The sequence below is a fragment of the Miniopterus schreibersii genome (genome assembly GCF_964146895.1).
Source record: "Miniopterus schreibersii genome assembly, chromosome: 20".
Classification (NCBI taxonomy): domain Eukaryota; kingdom Metazoa; phylum Chordata; class Mammalia; order Chiroptera; family Miniopteridae; genus Miniopterus; species Miniopterus schreibersii.
In genome coordinates, this window is record NC_138122.1 from 9,154,079 (window position 1) to 9,179,907 (window position 25,829).

At 48.3% G+C, this 25,829-nt stretch overlaps 1 protein-coding gene across 2 annotated transcripts in view; it reads left to right on the plus strand.

Moving 5' to 3' along the window:
* Positions 1 to 25,829, plus strand: part of ETS1 (ETS proto-oncogene 1, transcription factor) — a 123,298-nt gene that overhangs the window by 14,162 nt on the left and 83,307 nt on the right. Inside the window, exon 3 of one of the 2 annotated variants that reach the window (XM_081123032.1) lies at positions 13,626 to 13,770. The exons of the other annotated variant lie outside the window; for it this stretch is intronic. Within the exon in view, the coding sequence (XP_080979158.1) occupies positions 13,626 to 13,770 (145 nt within the window). The remainder of the gene's footprint in view (positions 1 to 13,625; positions 13,771 to 25,829) is intronic. 2 annotated transcript variants of the gene reach the window in all.

Here is a 25,829-nt window from a genome sequence, read left to right on the forward strand (position 1 = left end):
AGAGGGTAAAGAAACTTTAAACTAGGACTACATGGAGTTTCTTGCCCTCAGGGGAGAAGACTCACCCAGACTGTGTGCCAATCGGTAGAAATGTTGAGATATATTTCTCATAAATTATTATGTGAGATCCCATAATTTTCATTCATCAATTCCAATGTTAAATGAAACTTTAATATTAGCAGATGTGCATTCACTATTCATTCTGAATTCTGTGTGTTTGGTACTAAGACAGCCATCATAAATGTTGAACTCTTTTTACTTGCTCTGGTAATGGACAGATACGTTTGATGTTAAGCCTCCCCGGTACATTTATGGGTCTAAATAGATGCCCATCCACCAGAGCTTTTTTTCTGACTCCAGTCTTTGGCTGTCTAGCCTGAGACTCTGCAGATTTTTTGGCACTGGTACCTTTAAGTTAACCGTAACCTCCCACTGTAATTCTTTATTGAAAGACCTCATGTGTTTGAAAATTATTTTCTCCAGTATTGAAAAGTTAATTACTCAAAAGCTATTCTGTGTTTAAGGGGCGGTGAGCACACCTCTACTGCTGTTCTGTTACACGTTTCTTCTTAGAAAAAGGCTTCTGTTTTCATATAAGCACCATTCACTATTCTAAAAATACAAGAATTAAGGAAAGGTTTAGACTCCAATTTACATCAGAAATGTGTTTTAAAACATACGAACACACACACATAACAAGAGTCAGTGGGTTTTGCTTAGTGGCAATTGCCAAGGGACTTGTACATTAGGGCCACAAAGGGGCTGCAGAAGCTGCCAGGGAACAGCTCCTCCCGTTTTCCCCACAGCTCAGCACAAATTACATGAAAGTTTTCCTAAAGATGATCTTGTAGAGATTTATTCAACATAAGTAAGAAGATTGTGATGTCAGGGCAAAATGTGTCATTGACTTGGGAAAGTAGACTAAAAAGACAATTTATGTTAATTCTCTTTACCGGTATTGTAATCAAATTAAACAGGATTAAAACTTGTCTAAAAAATCGATGCCACACCAATTTGAATTCATTTTATTTTAGATACTTAAATAAAAAACATAAGTATAGAAATTGTAGGTGTAATATTCAATTAAACTAGACAAGGTATCTGAAAATTATATGAGATTAAAAAAACCAGCATAATAAAAATGCATATTTTTGACTAGAGACCACTCCCCCCAACTGAATGCACTGGGTATTTTTAATGCATTTGGAATGATTTCTCCTGGTTTCAAAACAAAGGGCCCATTTACCTCCACCCCCAACAGCCGTGTGTGAAAGGCATTACCAACACGCCGAATCCCTTTCGCTGCAAATTTCAATGTTGTTGGGCAAACGCAGAAGGTTGGCCAAGAGAGCTGCCGAGTGGTTGGTCCAACACTCTCAACTCAGAACTTCTCTCTGCGCCTCAGTTTCTCCATCACTGGAACTGGTTAGGCAACATTTCAGAACATAGAGCAAGCAGAAGTGTCCTCCAATGTCCTCAGACACACTCTCTCTAATAAAAATAAATTAGTAAATCATGTTTGTTAGTACAAACTCAAGTTCCGTCAACCAGCTCCGACAGATGACCTTCAGCTTTAGGCTTGGCTGTAATAAGCAGTCAAAGAAATCTGTAAGTTGCCCACAGGATGTAACCTCAGAACACTGGCATCAGAGAAACTAGCAAGTCGCACACTTTCAACCCCAGCCTAAGGTTTCCTGGAAGAGCTTCACTGACTTTCCAGACGAGGAATCAAAGCCCGAGGCACCGAGTCTTCTCAGCTCTGGCGGAGCCCCTCTGTCTAGAGCTAAACCAAGGATGCTTAATCTAATAATCCAAGTCCTTCTGTCCGGTGCCCTGGTCTCTGCTTAGTTAGATTGGGCCACCAAGGAAAGAAACTCTATCCCAGGTCTGGACAGTTTGAGGGCGAAAGGAAAACCATGAGGCCGGGCAGTAGGTTTTCAGCTGTGTAATCCCCCCCTCAGGGGATAGTTGGTGATATTTTTGGTTGTCAAAATGTGGGCGATGGAGATGCTACTGGCATCTAGAGGGAATGTAGCTAAATGTCCTACAATACACGGTACAGGATTATCCAGCCTCAAAGGTCAACAGTGGCCAGGGTGAGAGGCCCTGGCCTAGAGCAGCCACAGACCGAGTCTGAAGGAAGCATGACACTCTGTGTAGACTGGTCAAAGCAGGGCTTTGTTACTTGTAAATTATTGCTTTTGAAAGAGAAATCTTAAAAACAAAACAAATCTTGAGAAATGTATTCATGCTCTAAAGGGCTTTGCTTAGCATATGCTTTAGTTGTCCAAGAAACCGTCTTCTAAATCAGGATAAGAGCCTTTGAGGATGACTCCATCTGGGATTCTTTGTGAACTAGGGGCCGCGCAGCATTATCTGTCCACTTGCTGTATCGGAATCATGCTTAACACAGTCTCAGCAACAAATGTGACAGTGACGCCGCCGTCATTGGGTAACAGCCATTCCCACAGAGCTCACGTTACCCGCCTCAGGGTCAGCTCCTCAAAACCAGGACCCGGTTTCCCTCTTGTAAGGTCAGCCCTTCTAGAGACTACAATGAATGGGGTGATGTCACAGCGGGGGCGGGAGGGCAACAGCCCTTTTGGAAGTTGTCTGGCCCTTGTGTGGGAGGGGGTGACATGGTCAGGTACTTATATGGCTTGTGTGTCAGGGACGCTTTTTATCCCAGGAGGAAGCTCTCCTTCCTGTTGTGTGATCTCAGCAAGCCTGCGGGGAGCCCTGGAAGTCCCTTACAGCTCTGGTCCCTTGTCCTCTCATGCGTCATCCTCTCCTTCACGCCACTGAGCCAGCAGAACTGGGGAAGGACAGGAACGGGAGGGATGGGTCACTCCTAGTATTGAGCAAACATGTCCCAGTCCTTGGCTACCTCGCAAGCAAAGAGGACATGTGGGGGAGGTGCTTGGGGATTAATGACCCCCGGGGCCAAGTGGACTTTAGGAAGCACCTTGAGCTGTTGGAAGGGAAGGAACAGCACTCGCTGCCCACTCACGTCCCCAGAGCTCAGGCCCCTGGGGATGCGGCAATGGGCTGGGGCAAGAGTGGCTGCCCAGGGTGCCGGGCCGCACGGAGGCGCTGACGCCCAGGAGGTAAAATGGATATTCCAAAATGCTCAAACTCCCTAGGATGAGACTCTGGGTGCAGGGAACTTCCCTTGGAGTTTGAGGTGGGTTCACTGCCTTGACAACTTGCCATTCTTTCTAGATCAAATGCTCTTCTCTTAGAATATGGTGACTGTATATATTTTTGTAATGAAAGCAAGGCCTTCAAAAACTGCCTGACAAAGACCTTTCTTTGACTTGTGAATTTATTATATGGAGGATTTCCAAGCTGTATAAATGGGATCACACTTACTAGACACCTAACTGCTTTGACTGTACAGAATAACGTGACATGAAGTCAGGGCTGTTTCAGACATATGATCACTGAATAAATAGGGCATGGAAATATGCCCAAGTACATGCTGGGTGCCAGCTCGGAGGGGGCACAAAGGAGTCTGACAGCCACTGGCAGGTTCTAGGCATTGGCCTTCGTCTTTCCTGTGCTGTTCCACATGGACGTGAGGGGCTGGCGGGCCTTCTGAATCTCTAATGTGGTGCTGGCCGAGGGGAGTAGCCTGGTCACAGGGTTTAGCTAAGTGTGTTGCAAAAGCGAGCTCCAGACGCCCACCCCCAGACACAGCTGCTTGGCACAGAGGCCTTTAAGATTGACTGTGGGACTTGCCAATTTTTCATGGCTTGAGCAAACCTTATTTTGTACATTTTCTTTCTTCTTTCCATAATGGATGGATGGGTGGATGGGTGGATGGACACCTAACTCTATTTCCATCTTTTGACTCTGGTGCGGTAGAAGGGGCCCAGTCTTACCACTGCCTCTTTTGCACCAAGTGTTAGGGACAGGTTGCCTCCAGTCCTGGGCAGGAATGTAGCCTGGCCAATTATCACGGAAAGCACTTAGGTTTGGAGTCAGAAAGACCTGGCTGAAATTCTGGTCTGGTGCTCCTAGCCACTTGACCTTGGACAAATGGCTTAACTTCTTTGAGCCTCAGTGTCTTCGTCTGTGAAATAAGCAGATGTGAGGTCATCATGATGGTTAGGTGAGAAAATGCTTGTCCAGTGCCTGCCCCAAAGTTGACTGCAGTCACTTTTCCTTCCCTGAGGTTCACCGTGTCTTCTCCATCTCTCTCTGGACTTTGTGGTTATGTTAGGTAGATACGTGGAGGGCGGAGTAGAGATGGCTCCACTTATTGTCCATACAAGGGTGTTGTCAAGACAAGATGGGGCTACTGGGGGAGCGGTGGAGACATTGTTATTGAGAAACCTCCTTGTTTCATCACCACCCTGCACTAGAAACAGCTCTGTTGCTGCCAGATCAAAGTTCTCTTGTAATCAGCTGGTGGTTTAAACCCCATTGTGTAAGCAGCCTGGTTCTCTTATCTTGAGTAATTGCAGTTTAATTGGGCCTCCTTGGAAGCAATGCCCTTATTTATTTATTTACTTTATTGAATTTATTGGGGTGACATCGGTTAATAAAATTATATAGGTTTCAGGCATACAATTCTATAAGACATCATCTGTGTATTGTATTGTGTGTTCGCCACCCCGAGTCAAGTCTCCTTCCATCATCATTTACTTCCCCTTTACCCTCTGCTACCTCCCCCCAGCCCCCTTTCCCTCTGGGAATCACCATACCATCGTCTGTACTTACAAGAGTTTTGTTTTTTTTTTTACCTAATCCCTTCACCTTTTTTGCCCGGCCCCCAAACGCCCCTCCTCTCTGACAGCTGTTCTCTGTGTCTATGACTGTTTCTATTTTGTTTGTTAGTTTATTTTGTTCATTAGATTCCACATGTGAGTGAAATCATGTGGTACTTGTCTTTCTCTGACTGGCTTATTTCACTTAATGCTCTCTAAGTCCATCCATGCTGTCACAAAGAGCAAGATTTTCTTTTTTATGGCCGAGTAGTATTCCATTGTGTAAATGTACCACAGCTTTTAAATATATATTTTTATTAATTTTTAGAGAGAGAGGGAGAGAGAAAGAAAAACATCAATGTGAGAGTGGAACATGGACCAGCTGCCTCCTGCGTGCATCCTACCGGGGACTGAGCCCATAACCCGGGCATGTGCCCTGACTGAGAAGCGAACTAGCCACCTTTGGGTGCATGGGATGACGCCCAGCCAACTGAGCCACACCGGCCAGGGCGTGTCCCACAGCTTTTTCATCCAGTCATCTACTGACAGGCACCTGGCTGCTTCCACATCTTGGCTCTTGTAAATAATGCTGCAATAAACACAGGGGTGCATATATTCTTTTGAATCAGAGTTTTGGGTTTCTTCAGTTATATTCCCAGCAGTGGAATCGCTGGGTCACAAGGCAGTTCCATTTTTAAGTTTTGAGTTAACTCCATACTGCTTTCCATAGTAGCTGCTTTGCACAGCAAGGGAAACCATCAACAAAGCGGAAAGAGAACCCGCTGAGTGGGAGGACATACCTGCAGTAACACATCTGGTAAGGGGTTAATATCCAACATTTATAAAGAACTTACATAACTCAACACCAACCCCACCCCCCCAAAAAAAAATCCAATTAAAAATGAGCAAAGGACCTGAAGAGACACTCCTCCAAAGAAGACATACAGATGGCCAAGAGACATATGAAAATATGTTCAAAGTCACTAATCACCAGAGAAGTGCAAATTAGCACCACAGTGAGATATCAGCTCACACCTGGCGGAAAGGCTGCCATCGATAAACCAGCAAACAGCAAGTGCTGTCCAGGGTGTGGGGACAGGGGAGCCCTGGTGCACTGGTGGTGGGGAGGCAATGCCCTTCTTACTCAGGGCCGTTCACACACTTTTCACCCCCCACCCCTCCGTGACTCAGGGTATGAGCCCTTGATAGGCACAGAGGAGTCCTTGCTGTCCCTGCACTGCATGGGACCTGCTTGTACGAGTCACGGTGAAGCTTAACACAGACGCCCTTCCCTTCTCTCTGGGAGTCCTGAGGAGCAAGGGGCAGACATTCAGGGTTAGAGGAGCGGGAATGCACTGAAAGAAACTTGGAACGTGTGAATGGAAACTGAAAGACAAATTCTTTTCTTGTTGCTTGGGATGGTGATGATTTTACTCCCGGAGACACTGCTGAAACAGAATGTTTCGGGAAATTATTTATGGCCACAACTCTTAGCGGTAGAAAATTTGAAGAAAAAACCCCAGTGATCACGTATATTTTTCCAGCATCTTAGACAGCGGGGCTTTCCTAAGATATTGGGTGCAGTCAGAACAATCTAGAGAACTTCAGAGCCAGACTCCAACCTAGAGACCATCTCTCAATATTCAGAAATTAAGGTCTAAAAGGTTAAATAAGTTGCCCGAGTTTACAAAGCAGGCAAGAGGTGAAGTGTGGTCCAGATCTCCTGACTCCTGGGACAGGACACGACTTACTACCAATTCATCTCAATCAAGTTTGGACATGTGGCTGTTATAAGAACTCAGAACAGACTTTCACTCACGCATCTGTGTGCCTTATTCAAGGTGGCTTGGTGTTCCCCGATTTAGGAAAAAACAAAACTCCATTTGGGAATTACTGCCCCGTCTTAGCCGTGGCGCGTTCTCCCACCCACATCCCAATGAGGCTCGGAGTCGGGCTCCCCTTCCACCTCCACACTGGGGTGCCTGGCTGCCTGCGCTGGGGTCCCTGGGGGTCTGCAGGCTCCATGCTAAGTGAGTAGAGCCGACAAATTACACTCTCTCACCCCAGATCCCTTAGCAAAGATGCATCCATCCGGGCGCAGGGCTGGTCTGAGGCCCAGAACCCTGGCACTGCCCAGCCCCGACCATCAGCCAGGCTCCACTCGGCTAGCGGGGAGCTAGGGGCTGTGGTCTCGGGCGACGCGCTCACACCAGCCCTGACTTGGGGCTGTGGCCTCGGGCCACACGCTCACACCCAGGGCCAGCCTCAGCTGTGGCCGGTGCAGGAGCCATGCACAGCTTTCCACTTGAGAGCAGAATTCGATATTCCCATCTCCTGGGCCCTCTCTCGGTGCTTCAGATTGTTTTCCTCAGAAACCTGCTGTGTGTCAGGGCTGCCCTTTAACCAAGACCCAAGCCCATCACTCTTATTGTTCTAGAAAGAATTTCCTGGCCTTGAGGCTAAAATTAAACTGCCCTTTGAGAGTTTCCTCTTTTGTCTGTTCCTGCCTCTCCTGGTGGCTGCACCGCCCTGACCCCTCCTCTTGCCGGGAGCACTCAGGGGGCCTTGCTGAGCCCAGGGGCATGTCTGTGTGGCCTCCCTCCCTCCGGACTGTCGAGGGACGGTCGAGGGATCAGGATAAACGTGCTGTCAGGAAGCAGACGTGCCTGTTGGCCTTCCGAGGACAGAGGCGCTCTGCCCTGAACTTCTCAGCACTCCCCGCAGACAGAGCCTCTCTGAGACATGCTGGACAATCTAAAGGAGACCCTGGCTTGTCTAGTGTCTTCTGAGGGCGAGCGAGCTCAGGCTCGACTAGGAGTCTGCAGGGTCGTTCAGCCCAGTGTGAAGGGGCAACTGCACGCCTTGGGGTGAAAAGTTTTAAGTGGGGAAATTGCCCACTTGGTGCTGAAACTTTTATTGAGCAGCTACTATGCGAGAGCCCCTACAGCTGTTCAACAGCTTCACTGCTGTCTACTGAAAAGTGAGGAGTTGGGGGGTCGAACAGTGACTGTGGTTTTAGGAAAGAATGAAGACAAACCAAACATTTTCAGGGGACACTGCAGGTCACGAACCCAAATTATGACGATAACAACTTTTGGCTAAAGGCTGCTCCACCCGGGGTGGTTCTGTATCAAATGAAGGTTGCCAGGCCCAAGGTCAGGAGAAGGAATGTGAATGGGTCAGCAAAAGGGGACTCGAAGTGGAATGTGGAGATCGCTGGGGCCAATCTCCTCAGGAAGCAAAAGCTTAAAGAGGTTAAAGACGGGCTGGAGGTCACACAGCTCCTTAGGGGCAGGGCAGGACTCGAATCCAGGCTTGCTGATTCCCAGTCTTCTGTCCTGCTACAGCCCATGACTGTCTGTGACATAACTCAACTAACACAGAGCTATCCCTGGGATGGCAAAGCCCATTGCTCATCCCTCCAGCATTAACTCAGCTTTGCTTCTGGGTATACTTTTTTTTTTTAAGCAACAGTTTCTCTAAATATTTATTGTGTCTCATACATTTATGGCTCTGCACTAAGGCTAAAACCTGGGATTCTGTGCTCGGTCGAGAAAAGATATTTGCTCCCAGCGAGTTTGTGTGCTGAGTAATACAGGCTGGGGCGAACGTAGGCCCACAGTTGTGAGTACTTGAAACCCAGAGTTTATTCTTGTATCATTACTTATTCGTTATTGTATTATTTCCCCTGTGAACAATTGTAAACCTGCTCTTGCCCCGCCCTGTGCAGAAGAGCAGTAAGGACGGAGGTAAGACGCAAACACCTGGACTTTGAAGGCTGTTTGGTTAGAGAAACAAACTTGAAGAGAAGGTCACACACTCTCATAGACAGGCAGCCTCCGAAAGTTTGCAGTTAATGTTCAAGAATTCCCCTTTTCGCCGTTTGCTAACTTAGGGGATGTTTAGAGGACCGAGAAAAAGAAGACTGTGAGCAAAGCAATAGCTGTGAGGTTTGGCAGGGCTGGGGCGGGGAAAGGTGAAGATTTGTCATAAAGAGATGGCCGTGCCCGGCTGGTGTTGCTCAGCAGTTGCCCATCGACCTATGAACCAGGAGATCGCGGTTCGATTCCCGGTCAGGGCACATGCCCGGGTCTTACACTCGATCCCCAGCAGGGGGCGTGCAGGAGGCAGCTGATCAGTGACTCTCATCATTGATGTTTCTCTCTCTCCCTCTCCCTTCCTCTCTGAAATCAATAAAAGAAAAGAGAAGAGAAAGAGAGAGAGAGAGCCACGTGGGGTGGAGAGGGAAGAGGGGCTCTCCACCAAGGGTCTGCCATCACTCCACTGAAGCACAACCCAAGTTCAATTGTCTCCCACCTCATTTATGTACCTAAGCTTATCATTTCGGTGTTATAAAAGCAAGCAATCTGTGCATTACCTTGGATTTCCTCCTTTTTTTCATCTCCTATCAGTTATGAAATCATATTGATTTTTCCTTTGAACCATACCTTCTATTTCTTTTCTTTTTTTAATATATCTTTCTTGATTTCAGAGAGAGGAAGGGAGAGGGAGAGAGAGAGAGAAACATCAGTGATGAGAGTCATCGATCGGCTGCCTCCTGCACGCTCCCCACTGGGGATCGAGCCCGCAACCCGGGCCTGTGCCCTGACCGGGAATCGAACCGTGATCTCCTGGGTCTCAGGTCGATGCTCAACCACCGAGCCACACCGGCCGGCCGTACCTTCCATTTCTTGTTTCCTCTCTACCTCTACACTCCTGACCCTGACCCGTCTCCTCCCTCATCACTGGACTGCTGCTGGGCGCCACAACCGGGGTGAGGCGAGGGAGCACTCACATGGGACGAAACTTCAGCGGTGCCCCACAATTCAGTAATCGAGCTCAATAATGTCTTAAGGCAACGTTTTTAAACATGAAAATGAGTGCAAAGGTATTATAAAAAATAAAATAGTTAAGTAAAGTTTGTATCAGTGCTGATGTTTCTTTTTTGCTGGACACTGCCCCGCCCGTGTCAGCCTCCCCACATTCTGCTCCTGCCCAGTCCCTCAAACGAGGCTGATCTGGAACTTACTAATTCACCACGTCACTTCCTCTAATATAACCTCTTGAAGCCAAATTCCTGTCTGGAGTTCACGGTCCTCATTCCTGTGATCTCCCCGCCCGTCGCTCCAGCTGTCACCTTTCCTGATCTCCTGCACCTGAGCACCCTGGTTGCCCCCAGAGCGCAGCTCCCTCATGCCTGTCACCACCCGACAACACAGCCTTTGTCTCTGTCTCACCTGTCTGAACCTTTCCTGCCCTTCCTTACACAATGGTACCTGACCCTTTCCACTGGGACGTGTGTCACCTTTTCCTCTGCAGGCCCTTCACCAAATGTTTTAGGCTAAATACTACTCAACCCTTCAGTTATTACCTCCATCTGCTTCCTCCAGCAAATCTCACCTGCTGCTGGCCCCTCCCCCTTCCCAGCAGCTCTCAGCCCCGTCACACCCCTCACTGTAATACCCGGTGTCACTGTCTGTATGCTCCTAAGGACCAAGTTCGTTTCTTGCTCATATTGTATTCTTAGCATCTAACCTAACACTTGGCATGCTATGGATTTGTCCCACGAATGCACATGGCCAAAAGTCACCTGCTAGCTACCATGGGACAGCAGCCACCCATCTCCAGCAGTCTGTTCTAGAGCCACATAGCTCCGTGTTGCACAGAGAGAAGAGCCTGAAACCAGATGGACCAGGGTCAGATTTTGATTTCATTAGCTGTGTGGCCTTTGGAAACGTACTTGCCCCCTTAAAGCCTCAGTTTGTTCTTCTATAAAATGGAGATTAAAAAATACTAATCTTGCACAGTCGCAATGAGGGTTACTGAGACCACCTCTCACATGCTCAGCCAGCTGGCATCGAGCTGGTGTGGGGTGTACTTTAGTTTATTTCAGTGATCGCCTGCGGCCTGAATGAGTGAGGACCTGTCAGACGCTTTTCTTAAAACTGTGCCAGAGACTGGAGTGTCGCTTGCATCTCACGGAGTCACCTCCAGTTGTAGCCAGGAAGGGAGGGCGTCCACAAAGACACAGGGACTTGTTTTAGGTGGTTCCTTTATAATCTGAGCTGAGCTGCCCAGATTTCTGACCTGTTAATAACCTGCGTCTTTCTCTTCAACTGCGACAGTTTCACAATGAATTGGAACTGGCTGTGTGGTTTTCCTAAGTAAAAATGTCATTTTCATACGCTATGAAATAGTTATTAGGTCAGTTTGCGAAATGTCTACTGAATTGGCAGGTGTCTAGATGACCAGGGTCACAGGATCCCAGGAGACCAGCAAGCAAAGATGTTTGTGGTTCATGGCAGGCTGGGTGCATTGTCTCTTTGTTCTAAAAAAATAGATTTCTCTGGATCCACTGAGGACAGCTAAACACAAAATGAGTCTTAAAAATAGAGTTCCCCTGATAAAATAATAAATGAACTATCCCTGACAATAGGAGCCTAGTTCGGTGGCAGGACAGACTCTATGAAAAAAAGCCAGCCGCATAAACTCGGGCTGGTGGTGCATGTGGCTGTTAGAGACTGGAGTTGACTCTCCACACAGCCACACTGCCGTGCCCAGATCTGCACCTCCCTGCTCTGTCCCCAACCCACTACCTCCCCCCGTCTCCCATCTCTCCCCTGCACACTGCACCCAGCTCTTTGCACACCACACCTGGCCTCCAGCAGTCTTTCCTTAGCAGAAAAAGCCTGAAGTTTTAAATCTGAATTCAAGTTCTTCTCAGGTTCCCACCACCCTAGCAGGCCCTGTGACAAACTACCCACCGCCTATCTACCTGGATCCTACTTGCACTACCTACGGCCATCTCACAAAGATCTGGCTGATGGAAGCCACGCACACACCGTCCCCAAAGGAGACAGGCCAGGCGACTTAGAGTTTTCTTTTATACCATAGAATAAAAATGTCCCCCTTCAAGACCCTATTCCTACAACTCTGATTCTTGACATTGAGTTTTGAGAAAGACTCCAGAGAAATATAAAAATATGGGGGTAGACAGATATCAAGAGCACACAGCTAGTCTAGAAAATGTGGTTCACATGATTTGTTGTCAAGTATTGTTGGATTCCTGCTGTTCTTGGGAATTCAAAAGAAAACCTTAAAGCCGTTGCTTTAGGAACTTAACAATATTAAACTACAATGTCAGCAATTAAGGAAATGTGTTTCAATAGGGTGTTCTTGCTGATGATTTCTCTAAAGCTCTTCGTCTCAAACACAAACAGCTAGCAGAATTGACATCACTTCATTTCTATTCTGTGGTTCTCACCAGAACCTCTTGGTAACAGAGATTCCTCTGATACACAATAACTCCGGGCAACTGCACTTGGCCCAAGGATGTTATTACAGTCTCAGCACCCTTAGCTCAGTTGGCAGACGAAGAGCCCTAAAGAACACTTCATCCGGCCCTAGTTTGAATGATGGTATGAATATTATGAAAAGTATGGTTGGAATTAATGTGCACAAGACCTCTTTCAATATTTTGGGTTTGACTGTCATTTTTCTCTGTGCCAATATACTCTGTTCTGCTATTTTTACTGAGCTTAAGTAAATGGACAACTGCAAAATGAAGCAGAGAGCGGAGACAGCGAATACCTGAATCTAACACCCTAGGACTGAGTTCTTGTGCGCAGCCCAAAGGGAGACGGGGCACCAGAGGGTCTCCAGTTACAGGGTCCAGCTGAGGGTGAGCAAGCTGCTCCGGGGGTGATAACACCACGAAGGGGAGAGTGGCACCTTCCCATCAGTAGATTTAATCACGTCCATTCTAGCAGAACTGGGTTTTCTTAACGGGTTTTATGGAGCAGGAGAAAGAGAGAAAGGGCAAACGAGAGAAAAGAGAGTTGAGGGCGGGCCAGTGTAGATTAGATTCCTGGTCTCAGGGCGTCTGCTTGCCATGAATCTTCTGCTTCTTTTGTGCCTTAATTTTTAACCCTCTTGCCCATCTTAGGAATGGTAAGGCTCTCTTGGATTAAAGGAATGTCTACCTTAAATCAGGCTTCTCTCATGCACTACTTACTACATGCATTTCGTATAATGCATATTTTCAACACATAAATGTCACATTTTCTTTTGCTTTATGTATAATTTTCTTGCACGTATTATTTCACTTAAACTTCCTACCTTATTAGGTAAGTATTATCATCTCCACCTTACAATTGAGTAAGCTGAGGTTTAGATAAAGGAGCAGGCCCAGTTCCCTCACCCATCCCTGTTAGTAAATGGTGAAGCTTCAAGGAACAGGGTCTTTAACTCCGCACGATATGGCTCCTACGTAGCACATTTGTCGCAGAGGGTACTGGGTGGGTAGTGAATTTTATGGATTTCATAAAGCTCATAAGAGAGAGGCACAAGTCCCCAAATGTTGGAGAAAATGAAAATTCCTGCCTAGCAATCAACGTCATTAATACCTATAGGCACTGGTTAACTGGAAAAGGAGTGATTTTTATTATGTGGGCCCATTTTTTTGGCTTTTTTTTTCCTTTGGCATTTATCACCTATTGATTCTATGATATTGGACTAAGTCTTATAAGAATATCCTTTCATGGTATTTTTACAGCGTAAGAAAACATAAAAAACCAAGAGCCAGGATTACAGAAATTAAAAATGACCAAAATTCTCCCTTGCTGTTTACAATGGGATCTTACTTGAAAATTAGAAAAGGTAGTCTTGAAATGCTTGAAGAAATGGATGAAAAGGAATATATACACAGTCTAAGTCAGAACCACTTCCTATTCCCTGTGCCTTTTTTTTTTTTTTTGATGGTGGGGGATTGTGATCAATAATTGGTTCCATTCTGTTAACATTTATGAATGATTCCTACTTACACGTGCTTGGATGATGTGAAGTAGTTTTCCATTAGGGCTGAACTACAGAGATTTTCCTCTTAATATATTTCCTTTTTCCCTCTGGTTACAGAGGCAGGGAACTATCAACTCTTATGAAGATCCTCAAATGGCCTGTGGTTTCCAGTCCAATTACCACCCGCAAAGAGCTTGCTATCCCTTCTGGGAAGAGATGGCCACTCAGGAAGTTCCTACTGGTCTTGAACACTGTGGCTCAGGTAGGAACCTAAACAGGCTGAGTGAGAAGAGAGTTGGAGCCCAATGGAAATGGGCTGAGGGCTGCACTCTCTGAAATAACAGCTGCTGATCTTATGTGGGCACGGATGCTATTGTTCACCCCTGGGTCTCCTCAACAATTCGAGTCGCTTTATCCGCCAGTGACAGGAAAACTGAACTCTAGGAATGGACCCAAGTAAGGAGAGGTGGCCTTAGGTCTTCGTTTTGTAAATGGTTCTGTCTCCTGTGCATTTCCTGCGGCTTATCCGTTGCAGCCTGGCTGTTGACAAAGGGCCTAGAAGAGGCGCAGTCACAAAGGATGCCTGGATAAGCAGCCTTCTTACAGACCACGATTTCCTTCATCTGTCCTCTCTCCGTTATCGCCTCGCTCTCTGCTCATGCCCCCCTGCGCCCCGCTTCTTCCTCCAGCCGCCTCTCCCGCCCCAGCCTTGGCACAAGCTCCTGTCCTCTGGGCATTCCAGGTTCTCCCGACGGGCAGGTCACAGTGCTGCCCCCTGGTGAGCAGGAGGCGCACTGCTCCAGAGAACCCCAATGGGGGAAGCTCCAAGTCCCCACCCCAGTTCCATCCTGCAGGACTCGCTCACTGTGTTTCTCACAAAATCAATTAGCCTTTGTTTACCTGCTACCTTTTTGGGGTTTATTTTAAGTACAAAATGTAAAACCTGAATTTGGGGATTCGGAAATGATTGATTCAGAAGTTAAGTTCAATGTTTCATGAAAGCAGTTTATGATAATATATCCAAATATCAAAAATCCAGTAAAAAAATCTGTGTTTTATTCCCAGGATAAATTCTTAGCTGAAGAAATTTCATTACTCTTATTTATTGAAAATGTAATTCTGAGGAGTTTAATAGGGGGAAAGTCGCTGGAAATGAACTGAAAGGCAAATTTTTTGCTCAGTGTCTCTTTACCCCACAACACTGTATGGTAAACTACTTGCATAACAGTGGCGATTAAGATAACTGTTTGCTTTGTTGCCCACGCTTTATCTTTCACCAGGAACACACACAGGCACAGAGCAAGATGCTGTAACACGTGGTGGGGGTTGGAAGGAAGGCATGGGCCTTGCTTCCCAGTTGCCTGCTTCTTCTCGGAGCAGAATGGAACCAATTACTGTGTCCCATGTTTTCTTGACTCAGTGGGGATTGATCTCTGAGGTATTGTTTGGTGTCACCCTGGGCTTGAGACATGATAACACTAATGCTGTCACTTTCTGCTTGGTATCTCAGTCCTCCAAGCATAAATACCAACGTTTCAGCTGTCTACATGCTCCAAGAGGAGCCAGGGAGGATTCTGCAACTGTTCGCAGGTTAGACTTAAAGACTTAACACTTTAAGAGATGACAAAAGGGATCCTTTGAAATTCTCAACATAATAGATGCTATTTGTATAAAATGAAGATAAAGATGATTGTTTCTTTATTAGTCTAACTCTTGAATCCTTTTAATACCAGTAAGTTTAAGTCTTGTGGCCACCAGTTCAAGAGAGATTAAAGTTATCTTGCCTGTACTTTCAGTTCAGGTTGGAGCTTCTGCTTGCTACAGGCTACATCTTATTAATAGCTGAGCTCACCTCCACACGCGCCCTTAGCCTCAAGGTCAGAATGCATCCGCACAGCAAAAAGACATGGTCCTTCTCTTTCTTACCTGGGTACATCAATTCCCAAGTGAAGATGACTTTTCATGTCCCCTTGTCAAGGTTCTCAAAGGTAAAAGAGCTTTCATTTCAGGGGCAATGAGACAGTGTCTGTGGAGAACCTCTCAGGACGAAGCTACTTTAAAAAGTAAGGACTTAGCCCTGGCCGGAGTGGCTCAGTGGTTAGAGCATTGGCCTGCCCAAGGTTCTCAGGCTCGATCCCTAGTCAAGCGCACATACCTGGGTTGCAGGTTCGATCCCCAGCCCTGGTTGGGGTGTGTATGGGAGGCAACTAATTGATCTGTCTCACATTGGTGTTTCTCTCTTCCCCTCCCTCCCTTCCACTCTCTCGAAAAATCAGTGGGAAAAATATCCTCGGGTCAGGATTAATAACAACAACAAAAAGTAAGGACTTATAGCAGTGTCATGTAGCTTTCTACGTCACACACAGGAGTTGGCTGCATTCTACCCTGAGTAGAACCAGGCACCTGGAAAGCAACTCCCCTGCCTTCCCCCAAGTCTACACTATTGTTGCAAGAAGAAAGATGCTGGGGTCACTCAGACTAGCGCTGTATGTGTAGGCTGGGAAGGTGGGGGCCCATATGACCAGTCCTCATATGACCTAGGCTGCCATCAACTGTAGCTCAGAAAGGCTAGTACCCTCCACGGGGGAAGTGGTGCCCCAGTGGCCAATGTGGTGTCTGCAGTGCCCTCTGCCTTAGGCTTCCTCTGGTGGAAATATCTGGCAAAAACCCTGAGCATTTCCAGCCCCTCCTTTGCCTTTACGCTGTCCAGATGAAGGAGCTGCAGTGATTATTTCTGGGCTGTGGTCCAGCCCTCCTCGGTGATGGGTGTCCTTTGGAAGGAGATCGTGGGGTTAGAGGGGAGGGAGATGAAGACATGGACCCAACAACGATTTCTCCAGCTGCAGCACATTTCCTTGGAGTTGTGTTGAGTAAGAAGAACGAGGGGGGAAAAAAAAATACTCTACATGGTTTCCATCTTATTTTATCCTATTTATAATTCCAGTTTCCTTCCCATCCTCTGTCTCATGGCCACTCGCCACCCCCACCCGGTCTCACAATCTGTGCTCGCAGAAGGGATGAATGAACTTTTTCCCCAAGTACTACACATCTGTCAGTGACTGGAGTCCCCAGCAGGAGGGGCCCTGGAGGAAGGCCCAGGCCCCTTCCTCTGAACGTCCCTCCTCTCCACAAAGGGACAGAGGCTGAGGAGGGCAGGAGCAAGGGACAGGACAAAGCTGAGAGGGAGCGTGAAGGGGGGAGAGCCTTTCCAAGTGAGTGGGCGGGAGTGCTCGGCAGCCAAGATGAGTCAGGGAGCCCTGAGATAGTAGGGACGTGTGGAAACGGACGGAGAGGAAAGGTGTGTGTCAGCGGAGAGGTGGAGGGCACTGAGAAGAGAAGCCAGAAGATGAACGGCATGGGGGGGAAGAAGGGGAGCCCAGAAAAAGACAAGTCAAGGTGGTGGTGGTGGTGGGGGGGGGAGATGGCATGAAAGAGAACACATGAATCTGAGGACATTAACTATGCAGCTAAAAAGGGAAGGCACATTTGCATGCAGTCGCCTGTGCAGCTGTACCGAGCTTCGTGACAATCTTGCAGTCATCATTTTCTTTCATTTCTACCTCCTCCTGTCTGCCTCCCCCCCCTCCTCCCTGGCAGCCTGGAGCCATTAGCGAGAGCCAATGGGGACTGCGAGCTGGCCTTGTGCGGGAATGAATGGGCCCTTTCTGTCCTCGCTTCTCTCATCCCTCTGTCGGGGAGCCTTGCGAATCAATGGAGCCCCTTACACAAGAGATGGCTGAAGGGTCTGTTACTGTTTATAGTCTGACCGGAGCGAGCCCGCTGGCCCTGCCTCCTCTCTGTTCCCTTCCTCTATTCTGTCCCCCAAGCTCAGCCCTTTCTCTCAGTCATTACAGCAAGATTCTTTTTTTTTTTTTAAAGTCAATCTCTTGCTCCTTGCCTCTAAGAACTCACTAACATTTCACAGCCATTAAATATTATGACTAGTTCCCATTCACAGCCCTGTTGGAAGGGCGGGGTAGATGGAAGCAATTTTTAGATAGAGGCAGTGAGCTCAGAATGGTCCCCAGATCCAGCTGGAGTCATTCAATAGGCACTGGGAACTAGAAAATGACACCAGAGATCCAACTGAGCACTCAGGCCATAGGACCACAGTTGTCCCATCCACTGATAACTGCCCGTGTTTGGTTTTAACCTGACAGTCTTGATGATCACGAATGACAGTGATGTGTAGCAGAAAATATGGTGCTTACCTGAGTGATATACTATCAAATTATTTTTTGTTTCAGGGATGAATCTCTTTTGAATCAGCCAAAGTTATGGATGTGATGTTGTGTCCAAAGTTCTCTTTTACAAAATAGTTGCTTCGAGCTGGAAAGCAGTCTGCAACTATAGACCACAGTAAACCAGTTTACCCTCAGGGCATGAACCTGTGTTTTCATTACCATGGTCCTTGATTTGGGAAATAAGACAAAACTTTTTTCTTCTTCTTGTATAATGCAACTTGGTATGTTTTTGATCACTGAACATAGTAAAAACCTCATATACCCACATTCACATCCTAATCTCCATTTGTCATTCTTCATGAGAAAGGAAGTTTATACCATACAATGGTAAAGAGTCCAGGCTCTGGAAACAGATTGCTTGAGTTTTTTTCAAGTTAATTTTAAATTACAGTTGACATGCAATATTATATTAGTTTCTGGTATACAACATAGTGATTGGACATTTATATAACTTATAAAGTGATCACCCCAATAAGTCTATTAAGCATTTGACACCATGCATAGTTACAGTATTTATTATTGACTATATTCCCTATGCTGTAATTTATTGCTTTTATATCTGGCAATTTGTACTTGTACATCAGCTCTCCCGGTGTGACCTTAGGCAACTCACTTAACCTCTGTAATTCAGTTTCCTCATCTACACCAGGGTTTCTCAGAGTGTCAGAATCACCTGGAAGGCTTGTTATAACAGGTTGCGGGCTTCCATCCCCAGGGTTTCTGACTCAGTGAGGCTAGGGTACACCTCAGCAATTTGCATTTCTCACCAGTCCTGCTGGTTCAGAGACCACACTTTGAGAACCGCTAAGTTAGTATATGTCAAGCTTAAAGCAGGGTTGTTGCTTAGCAAGCAGATATGAATGTTTGCTATTATAATGCATTGTCTCAAAGTGCCTGAGAGCAAGAGAAGTGTCTGGATACTGAGTCAGAAAGTGATCCAACAGTGATTGGTTGAACACTTTTGGTGGCCAGTGGCAGATACTGGAAACTGAGCAGATCAGTTTCTGGAGACAAAGGAAAACATTCCCAGTCTCTGAGCAACTTTTATTCAAGTGTGTGTGTGTGTGTGTGGGGGGACACACGGACATTTACACAATAGGTGAAATGGTTCCTGTATGAAATATTACACTTATTTGAGATAAAAGCTGGCAATGTAAGTATGTGACTTTGGATCTTGCTATTTAAAATTTCTAAAATAAATTGACTAGCAAAATGGTAGAAATTAAGAATGTCTTTCCCAAACAACTTTTGGAAGTTCAAGTGGGAGATATATGGAGAGCCCGAGTTCATGGTCTCTCCTGGAGCCTTCTCAGACGGCCTGGCGGCTGGGAGAGATCAAACCTGGGCCAATGTTTGGAAAAGGCTATCGACAACCAGGTGGGAAGTTTCAGCAGGAAAACAGATGCCTCCAATTTGGCTTTTAAGTGTTGAGAACACTGAGGGAGTGCCAGAGAGACTTGTTAAATGGAGATCCACCTTGCTGTGAAATGTTTATACTTGCAGCAGGTTTGTTCTTTCAGCTGACCATCTTGGATGGCCCTGTGGTTTTAAAAATGGCATTTTAAACTCTCTCTGCTGCACGTATCTGTTCTTTCCTCAATCGGGGAGTGTTTTCCGTTACTGGGGGACCTGTTGCAGGTTCTTTGTCCTATGCTGCCACGTGAAGTATTCTCTTAGGGGAAATTCTGATCTACTCAGGATCTGACTTGATAGGTCTGGTGTTTGGGAAGGGGAAAGCTGTAGCCACGTGTTCAGTTCATAGAGGACGAAGGCTGGGGCTGAGCTGCCCTCACAATCCACTTCCCAGGGGACAGCACTGAGGGATGTTACTGCAGGACCCTCTCCCCACCGGCGTCCCACCTCTGAGGGGACCAAGGATTTCAAGGAGGAAGGGCCGGAGGAGAGAGAAGCAGATCGGCCTTGCTCAGGGTGAACATTAGGAAGGGAATCTGTGTGCCAAAAACCATCCTGCATACCTGCTCTCTCATTTTGTTCTTCTGATATTCATTATTAGAGTTTCTACGAATGCCTGACCCTGCTCTGCATAGTGAAGGCTATTTCTCTGGCCAGGGGCTGGATCTGCTCCTACGTGCCAATGTTACATTGCCCCATCCCTTCTGTTTCCACCCCTGCTAGCTTCCCATCCTGTGCTCTTAGATGCTCGGATTACATGAACTTTTGATATAGGCGTCTGAGTCTAAGCTGAAAGGTGCTGAGTCCAAGCAAAGGGTTAAGCGTGGTGTGTGGAGAGAGCAAGAACTCGCCCGGGATCCTGTGCCCTCACCTTTGATGCAGTTCTTAGGCTTATTTCAGAGTTCCTGGTGCCCATTAAATGAGGTGACATACTTCAGAGTCACGGCCCACAGCGGCTGGTGATTAATAAATGCTGCGTCCCTTCGCCTTCCTTCCAGCATGATCTGGGTGTGAGGCTAAGTAAGCCAAAGCAGCTAGAGGTCCCACCCTTACCTACGGGAGCCGCCCACTCTCCTCCTGCCCAAGGCGGATTTTCTGACACCTGCCAGTGTTCCTGCTCCCTGTGCCTCCTGTGACCAGGCAAGGAGACAGAAGGCAAGGGGACCAGAAAGAGAAGCACGGCCTTTGGGGACCAGCCACCTGTGTCTCTGCAGAGCGGCTGGCAGCCCAGGGCATGAGGACAGCGAGGCCTTCGCCATAGGCCCCTGGGAGGGAGGGTGCCCTCCAGGAGGCCGCTGAGACCTGGCCTGCGGAGGAGTTAGAGTTACGGTTGCAACGCAGGCACCCTCTCCGCTCGCCTCCTCGGAGTGGCCGCGCCTCTGAAGTCCTAGGAAGTCACAGCCTTGCCCTGGAGATCCCAGGGGGCCCGGGACCAAAAAAAAAAAAAACCAACCAAAAAAACACACGTTCTCGTAACTTTTTCAAACCACAACTATTTGGGCCGAGTTGGGAAAAGGTCCCTGGGGCACCGAGTTCCTATTTGACTCGAGCAGTTTGACCCTCCGCTGGAAGGCCTAGCGCGGGGGCCGGGGACGCGCACCCGGGCCTGGCGTCGCCGCGCGGCCGGCGGGCTGGATGGAAACCTGGGGGCGGGGGGGCGCGGGCGCTGCGCGCGGGCCGGGGCGGGCGGCTGGCGGGGGCGCGGGGCCAGCCTGTGTTTCTGGGCCCGGGGCGCGCGGGGCCGCGCACTCTGCAGATGTTCGCTGTGTTTACAGCCCCCAAGCCCGAGACCCAACCGCCTCGTTACCGCGCTTCCCGCGCGCGGCGGCCCGGGGTCCGCGCGGGGGCGCAGCTGGCGGCGCGGGCGGGGCGGAGGCGTCGGCCCCGCTCCCTCCCCCCGCCCCCGCGTCTCTCACCCCCACCCCGCCGCCTCCCCTGCGAGCCTCCCAAAATACACGAGCGCCCAAAAAGAAAAACACCAGCAGATTTTTTATTTCAGAGAGTAAACACTTGGGCCGCGGGGGTCTGGAGGTTATGGGAAAAGAGGAAACCATCGGGCTAATCAGGCCGGCGCACACTTCCCCTGCTGAAATAAAGCAGAAATCTTCGCGCGCAGGGCGGCGGGTTAACCCCGGCGCTGCCAGGCCCGCGCGAGCCGAGCCCCAGCCCCAGCCCCAGCCCCAGCCCCAGCCCCAGCCCCAGCCCCAGCCCCAGCCCCAGCCCCAGCCCCAGCCCCAGCCCCAGCGAGGCCGCCGGGGCTTCCAGCCAGGAGCCGGCCGAGCGCCCGCCCCACTCGGTGCTACGCGCCTGTCCCGGGGAGGGGGGGTGTAGGAAGGGGCGGCGGACCCGGAGATGCTGGGCTCAGATTCGGGTTTGCAGGAGGTGGGAGGGAGTGCTGGGGGGGCGGACAGAGAGCCAGGCGACTGGGCCACATCCACCCGGAGCTCCGGTGCGGGTTGCTGAGAGTTCAGAGGGACTGACTTGGTCCAGGGTTTTAGCCCTGCACCTACCACCCCTGCCACCTACCACTTACCACCCCTGCGCCTACCACCCCTGCACCTACCACCCCTGCACCTACCACCTACCACCCCTGCCACCTACCACTTACCACCCCTGCGCCTACCACCCCTGCCACCTACCACCCCTGCCACCTACCACCCCTGCTACGTACTATCTACCACCCCTGCCACCATGGCCAGTCCCTGCCACCCTCTGAGCCTCAGTTTTCCTCCTGTGTAACAGTGGCTGCTTCACAGAATTATGGTGAGGAAGGAAAGTCACTCACTGAAGGTGGGAATGCACAATCCCAGTTCATGATTTCATATATTACTTTAAATTAATCAAGTTGCACCCCCCCCTTCCTTCCTCCCTTCCTTGTATCCTTCCCTCCTTCCTTCCTTCCCTTCTTTTTCTTTCCGTATTAAACGCCTTTGGCTTCCATCTCCAAGCATTTGTTCCCTGGCTGCCTATCTGGAGAGCATAAATATTTCAGGGGCCAGAGGTCATAGGTCAAACATGGGACCTAATTGCACTGGGAGAGAAATGACCTTTTCACTGAAGTATGGGGCAACCTTTGGCTCTCTGGAGGCTGCCAGTGTGAGTGGGCCACCAGCTTTCAGTTCGGACCCTGCCCCCACACCAGGATCTGGTTAGTTGAGGGGCCCTCCCTCACCATCACTCTGTAAAAATAGGACTGTGCTGTCCCCCTCCACCCTTGAACATGCCAGTTAGAGTCACTCAGACCTTCAGGGAAATGGCTGACTCTTGGACTTTCTTGCTATTTAAGAACACAGATCTTCAGACCCTCTGCTCACTCTTTCAGGAGGCATTAAAAAAATAAAAAACACAAAGCTACCAATTCCTGAAGTTATTTTAACAGCCTTTCCCACACCTCCGCAGACTGGTGGAAGTAGAAATACCGGTGATTTAATATCCACAGAACCACGGTTTTGGTTGCTTTGCGGTTGTCACTTGAATTCTTACCTGTCTCACACTTTCCTTTATATCAATCCCGACAACTTTCTGCCAAGTCTTAGACCTGCAGATTCTCATGGCGGGGGAAGGGGGGCAGAGGAGTTTCAGAAGTGTGTGTGTGTGATGCCTCTAAAATTGTGTGCAGGAACCTTTCTATAAGGGTCTGTCTCTGTCCCCTGATTCTGAAGGTGGCCTGAGACCCCCCAAGAGGTAAAAAGCTACTGCTTCAGGGGAAGGTACCTTTGCACCCCTGCAGCACTTAGCCAGGCCGCCAAGCATATTTTGTTGAGCTGGATTGAATTCACTGGTATAAGCTTCCCTCCTGTCAATCCCTTCTCACCACTTCGGTCATTCCTAAGAGAGCACATTTAAATCTGGAAGCTGTTTCCATCCCGTTGTCTCAGAGATGCTGGGCATCGAAGTTTTGCCTGAAGTCTAGCGACATCTCTCCTTTTCCTTTGTCCGCATCTGCTTTTATTTTGTGCTCCTTAGAATGTCCTCTCCAAACACCCAGGAAGGGCATGGACCATGGCCTCTCTACTGTGAGGCGGAGGTGGGGACAGGGCAGAGAGAGGTGGGGACAGGGCAGAGCGCCCCACCCCACTTCCGAGCACCCGAGGGGTGTCCAGTGTGCTCTGCTTCTCACAGACTTGCCAGGGAGGGAAAGATGTTCCTCAGCACCTCTGTCTCGTACCTGGGGAAAAAGTGAGTGGTAAAAACAGTGCCTCCAATGGGGGCAGAAATCCAGAGCTGGTGCCCCCTCCAACAGTGGCTCCAGAAACGACCACGGTTCTTCCCCTCTGATGCTGCGCCCGGCAGCCCATGCCTCCGACTCTGGGCTGTCCTTCAGAGACTTGGCCCTCAATTCTGACCTTTGGCTTTTCTTGGAACCATTGTTTGTTATATTTGCTGCCACAAACTAACTTAGACAAGAGGCGATCATTTCCAGAAATCTCAAATCTAGCGAGAGGGATTACCCCACCCCCTGATAGCATCAGCCACTCTGAACTGGCCCCGGTCCGCTTAGCATCTCCTTGTTTGGTCAATGCCGATGGACATTCTCACCAGGGTTGAGGGCTTGCATCATGCCGAATGTTCCTAGGTTGACTGTTGGGTTTGATAATGCAACAGGCAGAAACGACTGTGGGCTATTCCTGGAGAGTTGAGTAAAGATTGGAAATTTAAAAGTTGCGTTTGCTTCAATGATCCCTGAAATAGCCCAGCATTTCATCCATGCTTTGTGCTTTGAAAAATCTGGGTTTAAAGTTCCTGAGCAACAAAACCAACCTATTGTGACGCGAAGTTCATTTGACCTTTCGTGTTTTTGTTTTTGTTTTAACATGGTTTCGATTCTTCTGAATTTCCAGTGAGCTAGCTTAGCTGTACTTACTATCTCTCTTTCTAGCTTTTCTGTCTACTGATTAATATAAAAAGAAGAGGACTATAAAAGAAAAAACGTTCTGATCCCATTCTTTTTCAGTTTTAAAGAATCTTACGGTAGAAAATCCAAGAGCAGGCCTGTCCTTGTAGAACAGCTTGAGGGAGAGGAGTTGCCCTTCACCAACACGTCCCTTATGCCAAGGACCACACACACGTGGGCTCTGTCACTCTCACAATATTCCCGTGAGGCTGACATCATTCCCATTTTGCAGATTGGATGAATGAGGGCCAGAGAGGTAAAGTTACTTCTCCAAAGAAGTCTAACTATACTTCTAGGAGGTGTATTCCAGTTCATTTAAACTGGGATCCTATTCCAAGGCCCCTGTTCTTACCATTATACTAACATTATCAGCTGCCCAAACCTTTTTTAAGGTCTTTATTCTCGCCTCATTCCTGGTGGCTAATGTCTACCCTCTAGGGTAAGAGGCTATAAGCTTCCCTGGCCACCCCACAGACCGGACAGCCAGGGGGATCTTACATAAATGGATCAGGGGCAACGAGCCACCGTGGCCTGATTTCTTCTGGACCTTCTCTCTGTTTTTTTTGCCTAGTGAAGTGCTTGGAGGAAGACAGTGACCTGCGAGGCTACATCAGAGGATGGTGTGGTCTCTTTGCTGGGCATTTGCTTCGACTCTGTCACCTCACTATTGCACTCCCTCTGCCCCCTTCCCCTCTGCCAGCTAGCTTGGTGAGGAGGGCCCCCCCGAGCAAGAGTAACCAACCTCTTTTTGGAAAGTTCCTGAAAGGTTACACCCTTGAAGCCGCCCACAGTGTACACAGCACGTGCTGGGGTTTACACAGGCTCCTCGGGCCTCTGAATAGGGAGCCTGATTGTGGGGAAGCAGCTTTCAGCACACAGGATGGGCTGTTCTCTGTGGGTTTTACTATCAAAAGGCTTTTAAAAGTGCAGTGCAGCCATTGTTGAATATTCCACAATGAATTAAATACCACTTTTCTCCGCACAGCTGTTCCATATGAGCGAGTGGAGTGCTGGGTTGGTTGTTTTTTTTTTCTTCCCCTGGCAGAAGACGTCTGCTGTCTAAACCTAAGCTCTGGGGTAATGAGATTATTTGTGTGCAAATTCTTTAGGAAAAGCATGGCTTTATTTTAAACTCAACGAGATGCAGTGCTGCCCTGGAGATGGGAGAGGAGAGTCTCTGAAATGACGGGATTGAAATGTGTCTGGGTGGACCTGGGAGGAGGCAGGGGGAGGGCGAGGGTGAGGGGACTGAGTCTGGGGGCCTTTATCCACAGGCCCCAGGCCGCCTGCATCTCAGCCCTACCGGCCGGGCTATGAAGGAGGGAAATTCCATATTTTTTTTTAGTAAATAATGAATCACTTTCCCATCTGCCCTTTCAGAATTTCTTCCTGATCCTGCAAGTTTTTAATGGAATTGAAGGGACACTTGTTTTGCTCTCTACCTATTTTTATATCAAAGAGCTTTTAAAAACTTGAAATTGAGAAGTATAGGCAATCAGCTTTCTTAGAACATTTAGGACATATTTGACCTCACTGGGGCTGTACATTAAGTACTGTACTGAGTACCCACTGGCCCTCCCTTGCTTGAATTATTTTCCCTCCTCAATTTTTCATTGCCTTTCATAAAAATCATGCTTCAGGAAAGCAGTGAGTTGGAACTAAGTATAAAATCAATTAAGATTAAATACTAGTGTGGAGTTAACTCTTCTTAAAGTATCACTGGCGAGCTACCAGCTGCTCTTTAGATTCATTGAAGCCTAAGGAAAAGAT